The sequence below is a fragment of the Salvelinus namaycush genome, chromosome 13 (assembly GCF_016432855.1).
Source record: "Salvelinus namaycush isolate Seneca chromosome 13, SaNama_1.0, whole genome shotgun sequence".
Taxonomy (NCBI): domain Eukaryota; kingdom Metazoa; phylum Chordata; class Actinopteri; order Salmoniformes; family Salmonidae; genus Salvelinus; species Salvelinus namaycush.
In genome coordinates, this window is record NC_052319.1 from 37,040,156 (window position 1) to 37,064,216 (window position 24,061).

The following is a 24,061-nucleotide window of genomic DNA, read 5'->3' on the forward strand; positions in this document are numbered from 1 at the left end:
GATAACAATGAAATCTGGAACTGATGTGCCTATAGCAGGATTTCTCGATTGGCAGCCCCAATTGATATTATTCGGACCCCCAAATTTCTCAGCAAAAAATAAATAAATAAATTTATAATTTTAGTTGGACATAAACGCCTGTACAATCACCAGGGAATAATCTCAAAATGATTTTAATTGACAAAATCTGTTCTCAAGTATTCCCATCCATGAATAGATATGTTTTTTGATATGTGATCATATCCCAATATGATCAAGATGTGAAGTTATTCTTTCTTTGTCAAATAGAATATCTGTTTGGCTTTGTGTACAAATTATTTAGAACTATGTTCCGACCCCCGACCATAAGCTCAAGGAAAAATACAATCTGCGACTGAAAGTAATTAGGGATCAGTAATCAGCTGATCAGTAATCAGCTGGTCTATTGTCTGTACTCACTGTTTCCTAGCCTCCTCAAACTTGTGGATGAGTTTCCGGAGACCACAGTGCTTAAAGCCTTGGTAGTGGGCTGCTGGGGCCCCTATAGTTACTACGTCATATGTCCTGTCTAGGAAAGGAGACGGAGGGAAGTGGAGGGAGAGGGTAGGGAGGGAGGAGGAGAGAGGGGAGAAAGGGAGGTGGAGGGGAAGAGAGTACTTTTACACAGATATAAACAGAGAATTACATTGAACCAGATGGATATAATTATGGATATAAAGGACATGAAGACTGATAGATATAACAGGTCCCCTACCATAGAGACTGATAGATATAACAGGTCCCCTACCATAGAGACTGATAGATATAACAGGTACCCTACCATAGAGACTGATAGATATAACAGGTCCCCTAACACAGAGACTGATAGATATAACAGGTCCCCTACCATAGAGACTGATAGATATAACAGGTCCCCTACCATAGAGACTGATAGATATAACAGGTCCCCTACCATAGAGACTGATAGATATAACAGGTCCCCTACCATAGAGACTGATAGATATAACAGGTCCCCTACCATAGAGACTGATAGATATAACAGGTCCCCTACCATAGAGACTGATAGATATAACAGGTCCCCTACCATAAAGACTGATAGATATAACAGGTCCCCTACCATAGAGACTGATAGATATAACAGGTCCCCTACCATAGAGACTGATAGATATAACAGGTCCCCTACCATAGAGACTGATAGATATAACAGGTCCCCTACCATAGAGACTGATAGATATAACAGGTCCCCTACCATAGAGACTGATAGATATAACAGGTCGCCTACCATAGAGACTGATATATATAACAGGTCCCCTACCATAGAGACTGATAGATATAACAGGTCCTCCTCCATAGAGACTGATAGATATAACAGGTCCTCCTCCATAGAGACTGATAGATATAACAGGTCCTCCTCCATAGAGACTGATAGATATAACAGGTCCCCTACCATAGAGACTGATATATATAACAGGTCCCCTACCATAGAGACTGGTAGATATAACAGGTCCTCCTCCATAGAGACTGATAGATATAACAGGTCCCCTACCATAGAGACTGATAGATATAACAGGTCCTCCTCCATAGAGACTGATAGATATAACAGGTCCGCTACCATAGAGACTGATAGATATAACAGGTCCCCTACCATAGAGACTGATAGATATAACAGGACCCCTACCATAGAGACTGATAGATATAACAGGTCCTCTACTATAGAGACTGATAGATATAACAGGTCCCCTACCATAGAGACTGATAGATATAACAGGTCCCCTACCATAGAGACTGATAGATATAACAGGTCCCCTACCATAGAGACTGATAGATATAACAGGTCCCCTACCATAGAGACTGATACATATAACAGGTCCCCTACCATAGAGACTGATAGATATAACAGGTCCTCTACTATAGAGACTGATAGATATAACAGGTCCCCTACCATAGAGACTGATAGATATAACAGGTCCCCTACCATAGAGACTGATAGATATAACAGGTCCCCTACCATAGAGACTGATAGATATAACAGGTCCCCTACCATAGAGACTGATAGATATAACAGGTCCCCTACCATAGAGACTGATAGATATAACAGGTCCTCTACTATAGAGACTGATAGATATAACAGGTCCCCTACCATAGAGACTGATAGATATAACAGGTCCTCTACTATAGAGACTGATAGATATAATAGGTCCCCTACCATAGAGACTGATAGATATAACAGGTCCCCTACCATAGAGACTGATAGATATAACAGGACCCCTACCATAGAGACTGATAGATATAACAGGTCCTCTACTATAGAGACTGATAGATATAATAGGTCCCCTACCATAGAGACTGATAGATATAACAGGTCCCCTACCATAGAGACTGATAGATATAACAGGACCCCTACCATAGAGACTGATAGATATAACAGGTCCTCTACTATAGAGACTGATAGATATAACAGGTCCCCTACCATAGAGACTGATAGATATAACAGGTCCCCTACCATAGAGACTGATAGATATAACAGGTCCCCTACCATAGAGACTGATAGATATAACAGGTCCCCTACCATAGAGACTGATAGATATAACAGGTCCCCTACCATAGAGACTGATAGATATAACAGGTCCCCTACCATAGAGACTGATATATATAGCAGGTCCCCTACCATAGAGACTGATAGATATAACAGGTCCCCTACCATAGAGACTGATAGATATAACAGGTCCTCCTCCATTGAGACTGATAGATATAACAGGTCCCCTACCATAGAGACTGATAGATATAACAGGTCCCCTACCATAGAGACTGATAGATATAACAGGTCCTCCTCCATAGAGACTGATAGATATAGCAGGTCCCCTACCATAGAGACTGATAGATATAACAGGTCCCCTACCATAGAGACTGATAGATATAACAGGTCCTCCTCCATAGAGACTGATAGATATAGCAGGTCCCCTACCATAGAGACTGATAGATATAACAGGTCCCCTACCATAGAGACTGATAGATATAACAGGTCCTCCTCCATAGAGACTGATAGATATAGCAGGTCCCCTACCATAGAGACTGATAGATATAACAGGTCCCCTACCATAGAGACTGATAGATATAACAGGTCCTCCTCCATAGAGACTGATAGATATAGCAGGTCCCCTACCATAGAGACTGATAGATATAGCAGGTCCCCTACCATAGAGACTGATAGATATAACAGGTCCTCCTCCATAGAGACTGATAGATATAACAGGTCCCCTACCATAGAGACTGATAGATATAACAGGTCCCCTACCATAGAGACTGATAGATATAGCAGGTCCCCTACCATAGAGACTGATAGATATAACAGGTCCCCTACCATAGAGACTGATAGATATAGCAGGTCCCCTACCATAGAGACTGATAGATATAACAGGTCCCCTACCATAGAGACTGATAGATATAGCAGGTCCCCTACCATAGAGACTGATAGATATAACAGGTCCCCTACCATAGAGACTGATAGATATAACAGGTCCTCCTCCATAGAGACTGATAGATATAGCAGGTCCCCTACCATAGAGACTGATAGATATAGCAGGTCCCCTACCATAGAGACTGATAGATATAACAGGTCCCCTACCATAGAGACTGATAGATATAACAGGTCCTCCTCCATAGAGACTGATAGATATAGCAGGTCCCCTACCATAGAGACTGATAGATATAGCAGGTCCCCTACCATAGAGACTGATAGATATAACAGGTCCCCTACCATAGAGACTGATAGATATAACAGGTCCTCCTCCATAGAGACTGATAGATATAGCAGGTCCCCTACCATAGAGACTGATAGATATAACAGGTCCCCTACCATAGCCAGACTCTCCTTGTACTCTCATCCTCTGGACGTGCAGGTTAGTGGGGATGAACTCCAGCTTCTTCTCTGCTTTCAGAGTGCTGGATTTAAAGGAGGGACCTGGAAGAGGAGTAGGTTGGAAATGTTATGATGATGCCGACTACTGTACCTGTGTATGTTACTGATAGTCTCTTCCTGTACGTTACTGATACTTCCTCTATGTTACTGATAGTCTCTTCCTGTATGTTACTGATAGTCTCTTCCTGTACGTTACTAATACTTCCTCTATGTTACTGATAGTCTCTTCCTGTATGTTACTGATAGTCTCTTCCTGTACGTTACTAATACTTCCTCTATGTTACTGATAGTCTCTTCCTGTATGTTACTGATAGTCTCTTCCTGTACGTTACTGATACTTCCTCTATGTTACTGATAGTCTCTTCCTGTATGTTACTGATAGTCTCTTCCTGTACGTTACTAATACTTCCTCTATGTTACTGATAGTCTCTTCCTGTATGTTACTGATAGTCTCTTCCTGTACGTTACTAATACTTCCTCTATGTTACTGATAGTCTCTTCCTGTATGTTACTGATAGTCTCTTCCTGTATGTTACTGATACTTCCTCTATGTTACTGATAGTCTCTTCCTGTATGTTACTGATAGTCTCTTCCTGTATGTTACTGATACTTCCTCTATGTTACTGATAGTCTCTTCCTGTATGTTACTGATACTTCCTCTATGTTACTGATAGTCTCTTCCTGTATGTTACTGATAGTCTCGTACTGTACGTTATTGATAGTCTCGTCCTGTATGTTACTGATGCGTTAGTGATATGAAATACACAATATATACAAAAGTATGTGGACACCCCTTCAAATGAGTGGATTCGGCTATTTCAGCCATACCCGTTGCTGACAGGTGTATAAAATCAAGCACACAGCCATGCAATCTCCATAGACAAACATTGGCACTAGAATGGCCTTACTGAAGAGCTCAGTGACTTTCAACGTGGCACCGTCATAGGATGCCACCTTTCCAACAAGTCAGTTCATCAAATTTATGCCCTGCTAGAGCTGCCCCGGTCAACTGTAAGTTATGTTGTTGTGAAGTGCAAATATCTAGAAGCAACAACAGCTCAGCTGTGAAGTGATAGGCCACACAAGCTCATAGAACGGGATCGCGAGTGCTGAAGCGCGTAGCGGGTAAAAATAATCTGTCCTCGGTTGCAACACTCACTACAGAGTTCCAAACTGCCTCTGGGAGCAACGTCAGCACAATAACTGTTCGTCGGGAGCTTCATGAAATGGGTTTCCATGGCCGAGCAGCCGCACACAAGCCTAAGATTACTATGCTCAATGCCTAGCATCAGCTGGAGTGGCGTAAAGCTCGGTGTCATTGGACTCTGGAGCACTCTGCCCCAATGTATAATGGCAACTGTAAAGTTTGGTGGAGGAGGAATAATGGTCTGGCGCTGTTTTTCATGGTTCGGTCCAGGCCCCTTAGTTCCAGTGAAGGGAAATCTTAACGCTACAGCATACAATGATATTCTAGACGATTCTGTGTTATGGCAGCAAAGGGGAGTCCAACTCCATATTAATGTCCAGGATTTTGGAATGAGATGTTCGACGAGCAGGTGTCCACATACTTTTGGTCATGTACTGTGTTATTTTATAGTGCTAATGGAGAAGGTTTCTGATATTCAGTACCAGTCAAAAGTTTGGACACACCTACTCATTCAAGGGGTTTTCTTTGTTTGTACTATTTCCTACATTGTATAATAATAGTGAAGACATCAAAACTATAAAATAACACATATGGAATCATCTAGTAACCAAAAAAGTGTTAAACAAATCAAAACATATTTCATACTTTAGATTCTTCAAAGTATCCACCCTTTGCCTTGATGACTGCTTTGCACACTCTTGGCATTCTCTCAACTAGCTTCATAAGGTAGTCACCTGGAATGCATTTCAATTAACTGGAGTACCTTGTTAAAAGTTAATTTGTGGAATATCTTTCCTTCTTAATGCGTTTGAGCCAATCAGTTGTGTTGTGACAAGGTAGGGGTGGTATACAGAAGAGCCCTATTTGGTAAAAGAGAGTGCCAAGAGTGTGCAAAGCAGTCATCAAGGCAAAGGGTGGATACTTTGAAGAATCTAAAGTATGAAATATGTTTTGATTTGTTTAACACTTTTTTGGTTACTAGATGATTGATGTATTTGATACCATTCCACTTATTCCGCTCCATCCACTACCACAAGCCCGTCCTCTCCAATTAAGGTGACACCAGCCTCCTGTGGTTGACAGTTCTATAAAGGTTAGGATGCTAACCTTTATATTGGTGCAGGTCGCTGATGGTCTCCTGGTAGGTGAGGATGATGGTCTGGTATTGAGAAATGATCTCCCTCCTCAGGTTCTCCCAACATGGAGATAACTCCCCCAACTCCTCCAGCTCACACACCCTACACACACACACACACACACACACACACACACACACACACACACACACACACACACACACACACACACACACACACACACACCCACACACACACACACACAGACACACACACACACACACACACAACATGTTAGTGATCTACACACATTTACAGGCACACACACAAGCATGCATTCACACATACACACACACACACACACACACACACACACACACACACACACACACACACACACACACACACACACACACACACACACACACACACACACACACACACAGACAGACAGACAGACAGACACACAGACAGACACACACACACACACACACACACACACACACACACACACACACACACACACACACACACACACACACACACACAAAATGTTAGTGATCTACACACATTCACAGGCACACACACAAGCATGCATTCACACACACACACACACACACACACACACACACACACACACACACACACACACACACACACACACACACACACACACACACACACACACACACACACACACACACACACACACACACACACACACATAGTATTCTGCGGTACCTGGCAGCATCCTCCTCCAGCAGTAGTTTGACAAACTGTCGAGGGATGTGTAGAGAGAGGACGCTGTCAGACATCTGCTCTAGGATCCTCAGGTGGTTTCCATCCGTGGTGGGGAATCGATACATACGAGACATGGTGCCCCCAAACACTGACAGCACAGCAACACACCAGTCAGAACATCGAGCAATCAATATAGTCATTCATTACAGAATGTAATAAATGCATTTATCAATTAATCAATTAGCAAATCAATCAACGAATAAATCAGTGTCAGTCAGTCATAATTCCTAAATCTGTAGGAACTCTCAATGTAAACTCTCTGTACGCTAGTAATAATGAAGGAGTCTCACTCAAACACACACTTTCCAATAGAGAATTGCACACTGACACACACTGGAACACACTCACCAGCCTTCAGCAGTGTGTCTTTGCACAGAGACGCAGACTTGGCCCTGATGTTCACTGACTCGGTCAGGCTGTCATCCACTTGAAGCATCATCTGAGACACACAGGGAAATGACATCATGACTGTTTGATTCACCATGGACACCTTTCAGTTGACCAGTGAGCTGAACAGACTGGCTGAGTGAAAGTAAAACATCCCAGTTTCTACCATGTGGATTTAACCTTTCTCCTTGTCCTTCTAGTCCACTGACCAGACAGGTGAAAGCAATATGAGAGGGGAATGGGAAACGTTGCTAAAGAATAATCCAACAAATAAACAAACATTTACCAGAGTAGGCCTACAGTCTGTGGTACATCTTCAAACATATCAGATAATATGGTCTGAATTAATAAAACGACTCAAATTAAGTCACATATTTCTACCAATACGGTATTCCTTCCTCAGGCAGACCAGGCCAGAGCAGGCTACTCACCCTGCCATTGATAGTGTCCTGCCGGGCCGCGGTGGCTCTCTGCTCTGTCCTCTCTTCTATCTGCCAGGCGATGATGGTGATGTTGCCCATGCGTTCGCTCTCCGCTGACCTGGAGGCAATTAGTAATAGATGTCTGCTGTATAACAATAGCTGAGGGTGTATGTGGAGGGTGTGTGTGTCTGTGTGTGTGTGTGTGTGTGTGTGTGTGTGTGTGTGTGTGTGTGTGTGTGTGTGTGTGTGTGTGTGTGTGTGTGTGTGTGTGTGTGTGTGTGTGTGTGTGTGTGTGTGTGTGTGTGTGTGTGTGTTAGGGTGACCACAAGTCCCGGATTGTGTGGGACAGTCCTGTATTTTGTCAATTTTGTACCCCACGTCCTGCAACCAAACTATCATGTCCCGCATTTTTTCAATTAAAACACCAACATTGTATCCCGTACTTTAGTCTTCCCATTCATTTCATGAGAATTTAAATTCTAACCTGAATATTTTCCAGTCACATTACGCTTATGACAAGATATAACCCAGGGCTCACCAACCCTGTTCGTGGAGAGCTACCCTCCTGTAGGTTTTCACTACAACCCTGTTCGTGGAGAGCTACCCTCCTGTAGGTTTTCACTACAACCCTGTTCGTGGAGAGCTACCCTTCTGTAGGTTTTTACTCCAAGTTGTAACTAACCTGATTTAGCTTATCAACCAGCTAACTATTAGAATCAGGTGCACTAGATGAGGGTTGGAATGAACCTACAGGACGGTAGCTCTCTAGGAACAGGGTTAGAGAGCCCTGATATAACCTATATCATAAGGATGTGGTAGATAAGCCTATTGGTTAAACACTTCTCTAATCGTTGTCGAGATATGATATTCTGTGCAGCGCAAGAGGAGACGTACGGTGCATTTGAGACAACTCGGAACTAGAAAAAACAAGCTCCAACTGGAAAAAAGAGCTTTGAACGGTCATCCAACTCGGAATTACACGTCGGAAACTTGGGCATCATCCTAGGGCTCTTCTCCACCCAATCACATTTGTCAAAGCCTTTCAGGCTAAATTCCAGATTAACTTGGAGAGGACAGTTAACTAAGCCTACTTACAAAAAGTGTGCATCTAACGAAGAGCTACAAAAGTAAGTAAATATCCAAATTAGGGGGGGGGGGGGGGGGGTGGGGGGGGGGGGGGGGTGCTGCCAAACAAATGTATTCATATTGGTTACACTGTCCTGTGAATGTCCCGCAAAATGTGGGTATTTTACGTGTGTTTGTGTCTACAGTGCATTCGGAAAGTATTCAGACCCCTTGACTTTTTCCACATTTTGCTATGTTACAGCCTTATTATAAAATTGATTAAATACATTTTTTCCCTCATCAATCTACATACAACACCCCATGATGACAAAACAAAAACAGGTCTTTAGAATTTTTATGTATGAGCCTCGAAATTGAGTTTAAGTGCATCCTGTTTCCATTAAGCATCCTTGAGATGTTTCTACAACTTGATTGGAGTCCACCTGTGGTAAATTCAATTGATTGGACATGATTTGGAAAGGCACACACCTGTCTGTATAAGGTCCCACAGTTGACAGTGCATGTCAGAGCAAAAACCAAGCCATGAGGTTGTCACGCCCTGACCATAGAGAGTCCTTGGTTCTCTATGGTGTAGTAGGTCAGGGCGTGACTAGGGGGTGATCTAGTATATGTATTTCTATGTTGGTGCTAATGTGGTTCCCAATTAGAGGCAGCTGTTTATCGTTGCCTCTGATTGGGGATCATATTTAGGTAGCTATTTCCCCACCTGTGTTTTGTGGGATATTGATTGTTTGTTAGTGTGTTTGGGCACTACGTCCTCACGGTCTTTGTAAGTTTTGTTATTTTGTTTTGTTAGTTTCACTTAAATAAATATGTGGAACTATACTCACGCTGCGCCTTGGTCCGCTCATTTCCAAGATCGTGACAAAGGTTGAAGGAATTGTCTGTAGAGCTCTGAAACAGGATTGTGTCGAGGCACAGATCTGGGGCAGGGTACCAAAAACATTTCAGCAGCATTGAAGGTCCCCAAGAACACAATTGCCTCCATCATTCTTAAATGGAGGAAGTTTGGAAACACCAAGACTCTTTCTAGAGCTGTCCGCCTGGCCAAACTGAGCAATCAGGGGAGAAGGGCCTTTGTTAGAGAAGTGACCAAGAACCTGATGGTCACTCTGACAGAGTTCCAGTGTGGAAATGTGAGAACCTTCCAGAAGGACAACCATCTCTGCAGCACTTCACCAATCAGTACTTTATCAGGCCAGACGGAAGCCACTTCTCAGTAAAAGGCACATGACAGCCCGCTTGGAGTTTGCAAAAAGGCACCTAAAGGTCTCAGACCATGCTGAAATCAAGATTGAAACCAAGATTGAAACCAGAGTAGGCCTACATCTTCAAATCAGATAATATGGTCTGAATTAATAAAACGACTCAAACTACCGATATGGTCTTCCTTCCTCAGGCCAGACCAACTGTTGAAACCAAGATTGAACACTTTGGCCAAGCATCACATCTGGAGGAGACCTGGCACCATCCCTACAGTGAAGCATGGTGGTGGCAGCATCATGCTGTGGGGATGTTTTTCAGCGGCAGGGACTGGGAGACTAGTCAGGATTGAGGGAAAGATGAACGGAGCAAAGTACAGAGAGGTCCTTAATGAAAAACTTCTCCAGAGCGCTCAGGACCTCAGACTGAGGCGAAGGTTAATCTTCCAACAGGACAACGACCCTAAGCACACAGCCAAGACAACGCAGGAGTGGCTTCGGTACAAGTCTCTGAATGTCCTTGAGTGGCCCAGCCAGAGACCAGACTTGAACCAAATCGAACATCTCTGGAGAGACCTGAAAATAGCTGTGCAGCGACGCTCCCCATCTAACCTGACATAGCTTGAGAGGATCTGCAGAGAAGAATGGGAGAAACTCCCCAAATACAGGTGTGCCAAGTTTGTAGTGTCATACCCAAGAATCGCTGTCAAAGGTGGTTCAACAAAGTAGTGAGTAAAGGGTCTGAATACTAATATAAATGTGATATTTCCGTCTTTTTTATTTTAATACATTTGCAAAAATTTATACAAATCCGTTTTTGACGGAAACAAATTAAGTCATCAATTATAGAATAAGACTGTAACGTAACAACATGGAAAAGTCAAGGGGTCTGAATACTTGCACTGTATGTTTGTGTTTGTGTCGTGCATGCGTGTGTGAGTTACCTGAGGGTTAGGTGGAGTCTGTGGTGTTTGTCCTGCAGAAGCTCCTTAACTGGGAACATGGCTGATCCCAGCAGGTACATCTGGCACCCAATCAAACACACATATCACTATTAGAGTCCAGTAGGTACATTTGACACCCAATCAAACACACATATCACTATTAGAGTCCAGTAGGTACATTTGACACCCAATCAAACACACATATCACTATTAGAGTCCAGTAGGTATATTTGACACCCAATCAAACACACATATCACTATTAGAGTCCAGTAGGTACATCTGACACCCAATTACACACACATATCACTATTAGAGCCCAGTAGGTACATCTGACACCCAATCAAACACACATATCACTATTAGAGTCCAGTAGGTATTTCTCGGGGTGGAGTGTTTGGTTAGTTTGGAGCTGAAGAGTTTTGGGGAGTTGACTGTAATGGGGAAGTTGCAGTAGTCACAGTGGGGGATATTTCGTACCGTGCCTTGGGAGCGGTCCTTGACGTCGTACACAGACAGCTTGACCTGCGTCTGTTGAGTGATCAGAGAGTCCTGGAAGAATGCTATACTACTCAGATAGATAGGATTACTGGTACCCTATGGAGAGAGAGAGAGAGAGAGAGAGAGAGAGAGAGAGAGAGAGAGAGAGAGAGAGAGAGAGAGAGAGGGGGAAAAAGAGAGGGGGACTTTTGTGATGAATCAGTTTGGCCAGGGCTGCCAACTTTTGAAGAAAGCTTGGAGTGAGATTTGCTATGTGAATTTCATTTCCCCCTGGCACAATCCCTAGATAGGAGCTCATTACCGACAATGCTATATATTTTGGAATGGCTTACGCCTATGACCAGGGTAGGAAATTATGTGTATTCAGGATGCTTTGAACATTAAATGAACATTCAAAATTCAATGACTTTGTTACTTTGAGATTTTTGGGGGATGAAATGTAAAGTATGCTAATATTTTTTTTAACATACTTTTTTGGTGGTTTGACACTTTATTCAGACAGTAATTAAATGAGACAGGCAAATGCTAGAAACAGTGGGAAGGTTGGAAGCAGGATCCCTGTTCTCAGGTGGAAAGTTGTATGAGACATACCAGGGATTGTCACCACTATACCAAGGCTCTGCACAGGAAATACTAATATTAATGGTTGATGGCAGTGGGGAACCAAATCATAGATTGCAGTCTCCTTGTTCATAGACTGCTTTCAAGGTAAGGACACAAACATTTTGTATTTTGTCATTTGGGCGAACTCTCTTTAAAATAGAGATAGATGAAAATCCTGCTTTCTCTCCAGGAGGGTTGGCCACCCCCAATCTATGTTTCCCAAGTGCTGGGTGTTTGAAAAATTTTCTTGTTATAACAATTCTGAAAATCACCCAAACTTAAAAAAAAAAATCTAATGAATATCAATTTTCAGGTGGTTTACGAGTTGAAGATCCTTGCCATCATCTTACTCTGCATAAGATATGATGCATTTATGAGTTGAGTCCCCCTACCATCTCTGCCTAGCATGTGCACAATACTCAAAAGTAACAAAAATGATGAGGCCTGGAGCATTTAATATCCAATGCTTATTTGTATGACTTATTCACAACTGTCCATGAATGGCTGCAAAAATACATAGCCTCATCTAATTCATTTTCAATGACACAAATAGGCATATCAGTTTTCAAATATGTGATTCCACTGGCAGAATTGGGAAGAAGTGGAACATTTGAATAAGTGTGGGGAATAGCAGTAGTGTTGTTGCTGACAAACACAGTAATTACCCTATATTTTAGCCCATCGTTAAGAATGAGAACTGTTCCACTGATCAGACTAAATCAAGTAAATAGCCAATAAAATCTCCTGAAGACTAGATGACATAAATCTGCTCCTACACTCTACCCAAATGATTTTCTATGCATTGTCCTACCTCTAGAATTAAACTTACACTTTTGGTTTCACAATCTGTTTGACAAAATGATTTTCATAGTTACACATCAGGTCACCCTACCAAACTTCCCTGTTAAAACAAACTGTAGGTCTGTCTGCTGTCGTTTCGTTGTCACAGCCAAAACATTGTAGATAAAACAGGTCTACCGTGGTGCTCTTTTTACAGTTGTATAAACTCAGTGGAGAACGTTCTCTCTCTCCATTCAGATCCACTCTAACCTTTTCTTTAAAACGTACATCCAATCCCCTTGATCCTTTACATAACTAGACCAATCATATGCTTGAATGTGTCGTGGTTCACAGTGCTGTGGCAGGACAAGACAATGATAAAGGTCGTGATGTTAAATTGCAGGCGCAGATGCTTTGATTTCTACATGATTTGGAACTCAGTTGAAAAGTTATCACACTGACTATACAATGGAATAATTAAACAAATAAATGCAGTACTTTTCAATGCGTGAGATATGAGGTGTGGCGTGTGTACGTGAGAAGAGGGTCAAATGCGTGTCTCATGGCCAATGTGTGAGAATTGGCAGTGCTCATCGTGGTGTAAAGCAGTGTGGTTACGTTATGGTTAGGTTATGGTTAGGTCAACATGATGTAGAGCGTTATGGTTAGGTCAACGTGGTGTAGAGCGTTATGGTTACGTTATGGTTAGGTCAACATGATGTAGAGTGTTATGGTTAGGTCAACATGATGTAGAGCGTTATGGTTACGTTATGGTTAGGTCAACATGGTGTAGAGAGTTATGGTTACGTTATGGTTAGGTCAACATGATGTAGAGAGTTATGGTTAGGTCAACATGATGTAGAGAGTTATGGTTAGGTCAACATGGTGTAGAACGTTATGGTTACGTTATGGTTAGGTCAACGTGGTGTAGAGTGTGTTGGGTCTGTTATGGTTAGTTCAAAGTGGTGTAGAGTGTGTTGGTTATTTTATGGTTAGGTCAACATGGTGTAGAGATTTATGGTTATGTTATGGTTAGGTCACCGTGGTGTAGAGATTTATGGTTATGTTATGGTTAGGTCAACATGGTGTAGAGATTTATGGTTATGTTGTGGTTAGGTCACCGTGGTGTAGAGCAGTCTGGTTACGTTGTGGTTAGGTCAACGTTGGTTACGTTTTGGGAGGTCAAAGTGGTGTGGTCCTACCTCTATGATCTCTGTCTGAGCGTGTTTGGTCCAGAAGGCCTGGGGAGGAGTTGTACAGCTGACCGCCACAAAGCTGATTGGCTTACGCTCAAACGCTGGTGTGACCAGTTCACTGCAGGCTGGGAATACAACATAGGACATGAACATTGATGGCACAATGTTGAGAGATGGAGCTGGGGAAATGTAAGTTGTAACCACTATTACATTCATAGACAGAGCAATACAACTTTAGAGTTTGAGTTATGATAGGAAAGATAGTTGTACTAACCTCATAAGTCATTAATAAGTTATACTCTTCAATAATCAATGGGTATGTACAGTGCATTTTGAAAGTATTCAGACCCCTTGACTTTTCCCACATTTTATTACGTTACAGCCTTATTAAAACATTTGTTAAATAGTTTTTTCCCCTCATCAATCTACACACAATACCCCATAATGACAAAGCAAAAACAGGTTTAAGAAATGTTTGCAATTTTATTTATTTTTTTAAATACGGAAATATTTACATAAGTCTTCAGACCCTTTACTCACTACTTTCTTGAAGCACCTTTGGCAGCGATTACAGCCTTGAGTCTTCTTGGGTATGATGCTACAAGTTTGGCACACCTGTATTTGGGGAGTTTCTCCCATTCTTCTCTGCAGATCCTCTCAAGCTGTCAGGTTAGATGGGGAGCGTCGCTGCACAGCTATTTTCAGGTCTCTCCAGAGATGTTCATCTGGTTCAAGTCCGGGCTCTGACTGGGCCACTCATTCAGAGACTTGTCCCGAAGCCACTCCTCCAATGTTCTAGCTATATGGTTAGGGTCATTGTTCTGTTGGAAGGTGAACCTTCGCCCCAGTCGGAGGTCTTGGGTGTGTTTTCATATTTTTTTAAATGTAATCTTTATTTAACTAGGCAAGTCAGTTAAGAACAAATTCTTATTGACAATGACGGCCTACCGGGCAACAGTGGGTTAACTGCCTTGTTCAGGGGCAGAACGACAGATTTTTACCTTGTCCAGCTCTGGGATTCGATCCAGCAACCTTAGGTCAACGTGGTGTAGAGCATGTTGGTTACGTTATGGTTAGGTCAACATGGTGTAGAGAGTTATGGTTAGGTCAACATGGTGTAGAGCGTTATGGTTACGTTATGGTTAGGTCAACATGGTGTAGAGCGTTATGGTTAGGTCAACGTGGTGTAAGCGTTATGGTTACGTTATGGTTAGGTCAACATGCTGTAGAGAGTTATGGTTACGTTATGGTTAGGTCAACATGATGTAGAGAGTTATGGTTACGTTATGGTTAGGTCAACATGATGTAGAGAGTTATGGTTACGTTATGGTTAGGTCAACATGATGTAGAGCATTATGGTTACGTTATGGTTAGGTCAACATGGTGTAGAGCGTTATGGTTAGGTCAACGTGGTGTAAGCGTTATGGTTAAGTTATGGTTAGGTCAACATGATGTAGAGAGTTATGGTTACGTTATGGTTAGGTCAACGTGGTGTAGAGAGTTATGGTTACGTTATGGTTAGGTCAACATGGTGTAGAGAGTTATGGTTAGGTCAACATGATGTAGAGAGTTATGGTTTGGTCAACATGGTATAGAACGTTATGGTTACGTTATGGTTAGGTCAACATGGTGTAGAGCTTTATGTTTAGGTCAACATGATGTAGAGAGTTATGGTTAGGTCAACATGATGTAGAGAGTTATGGTTAGGTCAACATGGTGTAGAACGTTATGGTTACGTTATGGTTAGGTCAACGTGGTGTAGAGTGTGTTGGGTCTGTTATGGTTAGTTCAAAGTGGTGTAGAGTGTGTTGGTTATTTTATGTTTAGGTCAACATGGTGTAGAGAGTTATGGTTAGGTCAACATGGTGTAGAGAGTTATGGTTAGGTCAACATGATGTAGAGAGTTATGGTTACGTTATGGTTAGGTCAACGTGGTGTAGAGAGTTATGGTTACGTTATGGTTAGGTCAACATGATGTAGAGCGTTTTGGTTAGGTCAACATGGTGTAGAGCTTTATGTTTAGGTCAACATGATGTAGAGCGTTGTAGTTAGGTCAGCATGATGTAGAGAGTTATGGTTACGTTATGGTTAGGTCAACATGGTGTAGAGAGTTATGGTTACGTTATGGTTAGGTCAACATGGTGTAGAGAGTTATGGTTACGTTATGGTTAGGTCAACATGATGTAGAGCGTTATGGTTACGTTATGGTTAGGTCAACATGATGTAGAGCGTTATGGTTACGTTATGGTTAGGTCAACATGGTGTAGAGCGTTATGGTTAGGTCAACATGGTGTAGAGCGTTATGGTTACGTTATGGTTAGGTCAACATGATGTAGAGCGTTATGGTTACCTTATGGTTAGGTCAACATGGTGTAGAGCGTTATGGTTAGGTCAACATGGTGTAGAGCGTTATAGTTACATTATGGTTAGGTCAACATGGTGTAGAGCATTATGGTTACGTTATGGTTAGGTCAACATGATGTAGAGAGTTATGGTTAGGTCAACATGATGTAGAGCGTTTTGGTTAGGTCAACATGATGTAGAGAGTTATGGTTACGTTATGGTTAGGTCAACATGATGTAGAGAGTTATGGTTAGGTCAACATGGTGTAGAGCGTTATGGTTACGTTATGGTTAGGTCAACATGGTGTAGAGAGTTATGGTTACGTTATGGTTAGGTCAACATGGTGTAGAGAGTTATGGTTAGGTCAACATGGTATAGAGCATTATAGTTAGGTCAACATGATGTAGAGAGTTATGGTTACGTTATGGTTAGGTCAACATGGTGTAGAGAGTTATGGTTACGTTATGGTTAGGTCAACATGATGTAGAGCGTTATGGTTACGTTATGGTTAGGTCAACATGGTGTAGAGAGTTATGGTTACGTTATGGTTAGGTCAACGTGGTGTAGAGAGTTATGGTTACGTTATGGTTAGGTCAACGTGGTGTAGAGCGTTGTGTTTAGGTCAACATGATGTAGAGAGTTATGGTTACGTTATGGTCAGGTCAACGTGGTGTAGAGAGTTATGGTTACGTTATGGTTAGGTCAACATGGTGTAGAGCGTTGTGTTTAGGTCAACATGATGTAGAGAGTTATGGTTACGTTATGGTCAGGTCAACGTGGTGTAGAGAGTTATGGTTACGTTATGGTTAGGTCAACATGATGTAGAGCGTTATGGTTACGTTATGGTTAGGTCAACATTGTGTAGAGCGTTATGGTTAGGTCAACATGGTGTAGAGCATTATGGTTACGTTATGGTTAGGTCAACATGGTGTAGAGCATTATGGTTACGTTATGGTTAGGTCAACATGATGTAGAGCGTTATGGTTAGGTCAACATGGTGTAGAGAGTTATGGTTAGGTCAACATGATGTAGAGCGTTATGGTTACGTTATGGTTAGGTCAACCTGGTGTAGAGTGTTATGGTTAGGTCAACATGATGTAGAGCGTTATGGTTACGTTATGGTTAGGTCAACATGGTGTAGAGAGTTATGGTTAGGTCAACATGATGTAGAGCGTTATGGTTACGTTATGGTTAGGTCAACATGGTGTAGAGAGTTATGGTTAGGTTATGGTTAGGTCAACATGGTGTAGAGCGTTATGGTTAGGTCAACATGATGTAGAGCGTTATGGTTTGGTCAACATGGTGTAGAGCGTTATGGTTACGTTATGGTTAGGTCAACATGGTGTAGAGCGTTATGGTTACGTTATGGTTAGGTCAACGTGGTGTAGAGCGTTATGGTTAGGTCAACGTGGTGTAGAGAGTTATGGTTACGTTATGGTTAGGTCAACATGGTGTAGAGAGTTATGGTTACATTATGGTTAGGTCAACATGGTGTAGAGCGTTATGGTTACGTTATGGTTAGGTCAACGTGGTGTAGAGCGTTATGGTTAGCTCAACATGGTGTAGAGCGTTATGGTTACGTTATGGTTACGTCAACATGGTGTAGAGAGTTATGGTTAGGTCAACATGGTGTAGAGCGTTATGGTTAGGTCAACATGGTATAGAGAGTTATGGTTACGTTATGGTTAGGTCAACATGGTGTAGAGCGTAATGGTTAGGTCAGCGTAGTGTAGAGCGTTATGGTTACGTTATGGTTAGGTCAGCATGGTGTACAGCGTTATTGTTACGTTATGGTTAGGTCAACATGGTGTAGAGCGTTATGGTTAGGTCAGCATGGTGTAGAGCGTTATGGTTACGTTATGGTTAGGTCAACATGGTGTAGAGCGTTATGGTTACGTTATGGTTAGGTCAACATGGTGTAGAGCGTTATGGTTACGTTATGGTTAGGTCAACATGGTGTAGAGCGTTATGGTTACGTTATGGTTAGGTCAACATGGTGTAGAGCGTTATGGTTACGTTATGGTTAGGTCAACATGATGTAGAGCGTTATGGTTACGTTATGGTTAGGTCAACATGATATAGAGTGTTATGGTTAGGTCAACATGATGTAGAGCGTTATGGTTACGTTATGGTTAGATCAACATGATATAGAGTGTTATGGTTAGGTCAACATGATGTAGAGCGTTATGGTTACGTTATGGTTAGGTCAACATGATGTAGAGCGTTATGGTTACGTTATGGTTAGGTCAACATGATGTAGAGTGTTATGGTTACGTTTTGGTTAGGTCAACATGGTGTAGAGCGTTATGGTTAGGTCAATATGATGTAGAGCTTTATGGTTACGTTATGGTTAGGTCAACATGATGTAGAGCGTTATGGTTAGGTCAATATGATGTAGAGAGTTATGGTTACGTTATGGTTAGGTCAACATGGTGTAGAGCGTTATGGTTACGTTTTGGTTAGGTCAACATGGGTTAGAGCTTTATGGTTACGTTATGGTTAGGTCAACATGCTGTAGAGCGTCATGGTTACGTTATGGTTAGGTTATGGTTAGGTCAACATGATGTAGAGCGTTATGGTTAGGTCAACATGGTGTAGAGCGTTATAGTTACGTTATGGTTAGGTCAACCTGGTGTAGAGTGTTATGGTTAGGTCAACATGATGTAGAGAGTTATGGTTACGTTATGGTTAGGTCAACGTGGTGTAGAGCGTTATGGTTAGGTCAACATGATGTAGAGCGTTATGGTTACGTTATGGTTAGGTCAACATGGTGTAGAGTGTTATGGTTACGTTATGGTTAGGTCAACATGCTGTAGAGCGTTATGGTTAGGTCAGCGTGGTGTAGAGCGTTATGGTTACGTTATGGTTAGGTCAACATGATGTAGAGCGTTATGGTTAGGTCAGCGTGGTGTAGAGCGTTATGGTTAGGTCAGCGTGGTGTAGAGCGGAGTGGACCACTTTTCTCTGTTCATCTTTGCCTCGATCCTGACTAGTCTCCCAGTCCCCACCGCTGAAAAACATCCTGCATGATCCAGCATGATGCTGCTGCCACCATGCTTCACCGTAGGGATGGTGCCAGGTTTCCTTCAGACGAATCTTTAGGTGTCTTTTGGCCAAATCCACGAGGGCGGTCATTTGCCTTTTACTGAGGAGTGGCTTCCGTCTGGCCACTCTACCATAAAGGCCTGATTGGTAGAGTGCTGCAGAAATGGTTGTCCTTCTGGAAGGTTCTCCCATCGCCACAGAGGAATTCTGGAGCTCTGTCAGAGTGACCATCAGCTTCTTGGTCACCTCCCTGACCAATGCCCTTCTCCCGCGATTGCTCAGTTTGGCCGGGCGGCCAGCTCGAGGAAGTGTCTTGGTGGTTCCAAACTTCTTCCATTTAAGAATGATGGAGGCCACTCTGTTCTTGGGGATCTTCCAATGTTGCAGACATTTTTTGGTACCCTTCCCAAGATCTGTGCCTCGACACAATCCTGTCTCTGAGCTCTACAGACAATTCCTTCGACCTCAAGGCTTGGTTTTTGGTTTGGCACTGTCCACGGTTGGACCTTATATAAACAGGTATGTGTCTTTCCAAATCATGTCCAATCAATTGAATTTACCACAGGTGTACTTAAATCATCTCAAGGATGATCAATGGAAACAGAATGCACCTGAGCACAATTTCGAGTCTCATAGCAAATGGTCTGAATACTTATGTCAATACGGTATTTCTGTTTTTAATGTTTAATAAATTTGCAAACATTTCTAAAAACCTGTTTTCACTTTGTCATTGTGGGCTATTGTGTGTAGATTTTGGAATAAGGCTGTAACCTAACAAAATGTGGAAAAAGTCAAGGGGTCTGAATACGTTCTGAATGCCCTGTATATATCAAAGACAATTGAACAGCAGTGAGAAGTTGACTTCAGCATCACAACACTCACCCAGGCTGAACTCCAACACCGGTTCATCTGGGTCCTGACTGTTACCTACAACAACACAGAGAAACTGTTTCTTTACTACAGCTACAGTGACTAACAAGGCAAGATTATGCACATGCTTATTTTGACATCCTGCATCAACTCAGTGGGCAATAAGAAATACTCTAACTACGGTAACTATAGTAACCGGGCCCTTACCTGCCAGTGTCAGCCCCATCATCTCAGCAGAGAGGTCAAAGGTGTTAGCCCGGTACACGGACCATGGCCGGTGACGCGGGCTAACCTTCCCCTTCCCCGACATCATGGCTTGGGGGTCAGGGGTTAGGGGTCGGGGGGGTAAAGTCTGAGGGGTTGGAGAAGAGGATTCTGGGTAAGGGGTGGAGGGGGTTAAGAACACACACCACACACCCTCCTCACACAAACACTCTCTTCAGATCAGATCCCTGTGTGTGTGTTGGAATGATCATTTCCTGTGTGACGGTCTCTTCAGTCTCTGGTCTCTTAGCGATGGAGCTGGAGGGAAAGAGAGATAATGACAACAAAGGTATTAGCCACCGTCACCATAGAAACAGAATGGTTGGAGTGGATGGTGGACATACACTTCACCTGATCTTTATTTGTTATCTACATGACCCTTCCCACTCTGCTGAATCAAGGTGAGGCACATGAACTGTCGCTAAACAGTGTCATGAGTAGCACAATGTCACCACAACACAGCTGCCCCTCTTATGTACTATTCAGCTCAATCCTACATCAACATCTATGCTTTAAAGTAGTCTTACATCTATACTTTAAAGTTGGCTTTCCATTCTGGCCTCAGAGTTGGTGTTCCTCTATAATCCTTGTTCCTGATTCCTAACAACCTAATGAAATATTCAACAGCTCGGAAACTTTCATGAAGTGATGTGAGAGCTGAGAGGAACAACTCCAAGCTTCAGGGCCCGGAGGGACACTGTGCTCCAGGGAATGTGTGGGAAGTTCTAGGAATCTTTGGGTTTTCCAAAAAGAAAGCATCTGACAACAGTGAGTGATTGGTGGAAGAAGGAACACAGTGATGGAAAAACTCCATAATTGTCTGTGCCCTGGGGTGGCTGATTTCGACTCTCTGTCTGTAAAAGTGCTAACACATGCAGTGTGAAGAGGCTGAGTTAGGGGAAATGTGACTTTCCACACAGCTGCAGGGAGCCAAGAGACAGACGGAGAGGAAGAGAGAGAGAGAGAAGAAAAGGCAATCTACACTTCATCTTTTGTGTCATAGAACTAATGCTGTCTAATTCTCATTATGCGTCATCCACAGGAGATTGGTGGCACCTTCATTTGGGATGAAGGGCTCATGGTAATGACAGGAGTGCAATCAGTGGAATGGTATTAAATACATCAAAGACATGTTTCCACGTGTTTGATGCCATTCCATTTGCTCCGTTCCAGACATTACTATGAGCCATCCTCCCCTCAGCAGCCTCCTGTGGCATAGTGTTTTGCCCAGCAACAGTTTACAGAAAAAGATAGTACAACACACACACACACACATAACCACACATGCAAACGGGCACCCATCCCAGTCTGTCCCGGCCAGAGAGAACACCTGCTACACACGACACGAAAAGCAGGCCAAGCTCCCAGAATCCTTTGCTCCTTCCTTCCACCCAGCATTAGCCCTGTTCTAAAAGATTGGATGGGTACCGGAAATAATCACAGATCCTCTGACATGACTGAATAGGTGAAAGAAATGACTTTGTTTTTACTCCTTTCACTCCTTGTTTATCATCAGATCAGTTAGTACTTCAAGGAAGTACTAGAACAAGATCAAAATGGCTTCTGCAGGCTTCTGCAGGCTAACAAATAAATGCTCATGAAAACCCATTCATTGTGTATCTGTGTGCCACTGCTGCAGTATTTGCAACAAGGGTTGTTTCCGTTATCAAAGATCAGTTACCAGAAGAAATACATTACATTGGTCTTTACAAGTTCCTTAACCTGACTGTTACATAGTATAAGGAGTCTGTATGAACATGAATCTCACACCGTTCTCTCACCTCTGCTCAGTGTTTCCACACCTCTATATAAAGAGGCATTCCACCAGAAAAACAACCCAGCCTTGATCCTGATTTGATAAGCTGTGTCTTATCACTCCCACTCGGCCACTAGCTGACTGGCTATGAGTCATGTTCTCTGCGTCACAATCCTACAGCCACACAATACATAACATCCTATGTCTAAGTGAATGTGTTTGAATTAAAAGTAAACCCTTTATGACCATTGCGACTCAAATAACACTTAATTTATTCACCGCAGGTGGCGTCAATGAACCCCGCTAGAATCAACACTCAGATATAACTTTCAGAACTCTTTATAGCTCAACACCCCCTGATTGTAACTCTCCTTTAAGATTAAAGAGAACAAGGGGTACGGTTTCTGTTCTCATATTTAAAAAATAAAAGTATGTTTCAAAGCAACATAATCATGTGTGTCTGTCTGTGTGTATTCTCTGACATAAACACAAGAACGCACGCGCACGCACACACTGGACATGTTTAAAGAGACTGTGTCAGGTTCTGATCTGAGTACAATGCCAAGTGTACATATTTTCTTCTAATATGAATGTGTCACAGAGAGAGAGAGAGAGAGAGAGAGAGAGGGGGAGAAAGAGAGAGACAGAGAAAGAGAGATAGAGAGAGAGACAGAAGGGAAGAAAAAGAGAAAGAGAGAGAGAGAGAGAGAAAGAGAGAGAGAGAGAGAGAGAGAGAGAGAGAGACAGAGGGGAAGAAAGAGAGAGAGAGAGGTATACTGCTGCATCTTGACACAACTGAATGAAAACAGGAAACTCAATCTGTCGCTCTGCCCAACTGTCAAACCCACACGTACAGCCATGTCCTCCTGGTCACAGACTGGGGGAATTGTGACACTCTCTCTCTCTCTTTCTCTCTCTCTCTCTCTCTTTCTCTCTCTCGTTCTCCCTTCCCCTTTTGACCTCAAAGTGGTTTTCAGGCCAGAAGAGCCCTCAAATGCCCTTCATTCGTTTGGCTCAGTGCATTAACCTGTATATTCATATCAGTTTCAAAACAACTCAGTTTGTCTCTCTTCTATGTCTCTCAGTCTCTCCCCAGTCTCTCTTCTATGTCTCTCAGTCTCTCCCCAGTCTCTCTTCTATGTCTCTCAGTCTCTCCCCAGTCTCTCTTCTATGCAGCATTGCTGACAGCTGATCAATGCAGTTCACACACACCAATGCTGATTTAACAAGACCGAGGCAGAGTGGAGCGGTGGAGTAAGAGGAACAATAAAATAGCAACTAGAAGATTTTGACAGACCGGGGAAGACATTTTGACGACAACACTGAGTGACAAGTGTCACTTGTGTCAGAATCAGAGCACAGCCATGGAGGTGCTAGTCTTGCTTAGCCATGAGGTTCTAAAATACGGTGACACAAGTGACATAACTGACCTGGTCCACTCGACGCATCGAAGCTGAGATAGTTTTACAGCCTGGTCTCATAGACTAGACGTAACATAGTAAATATAAAAGTAGAGAGAAGTACTACTGAGATGACTGATGTAACCTGAATGGGCCTTGCGCTCGCCCTGAGACGTTTACATTTCCTGTGGCATGTTTGACACGCTTGGCATTTCCTCATACACAAACTCACGTACGCACACACATGCATGCACCCGCACACCCACCCACCCACCCACACACACACACATACACACACAGGGCCAGGTGCTCCATCTGTCTTCCAGATCTGTTTATCTGGTA

At 42.7% G+C, this 24,061-nt stretch overlaps 1 protein-coding gene across 1 annotated transcript in view; it reads right to left on the reverse strand.

Annotated features, from left to right (window-relative positions):
* inpp4aa (inositol polyphosphate-4-phosphatase type I Aa) overlaps positions 1-20,609 on the reverse strand; it is a 30,631-nt gene extending 10,022 nt beyond the window's left edge. Inside the window, 11 exon segments of the mRNA XM_039006470.1 lie at positions 439-547; positions 3,836-3,940; positions 6,153-6,283; positions 6,863-7,010; positions 7,271-7,361; positions 7,741-7,849; positions 10,964-11,043; positions 11,442-11,558; positions 14,048-14,166; positions 20,312-20,356; positions 20,507-20,609. Coding sequence (XP_038862398.1) covers positions 439-547; positions 3,836-3,940; positions 6,153-6,283; positions 6,863-7,010; positions 7,271-7,361; positions 7,741-7,849; positions 10,964-11,043; positions 11,442-11,558; positions 14,048-14,166; positions 20,312-20,356; positions 20,507-20,609 — 1,157 coding nt within the window.
* Positions 20,610-24,061: the final 3,452 nt, after the last annotated feature.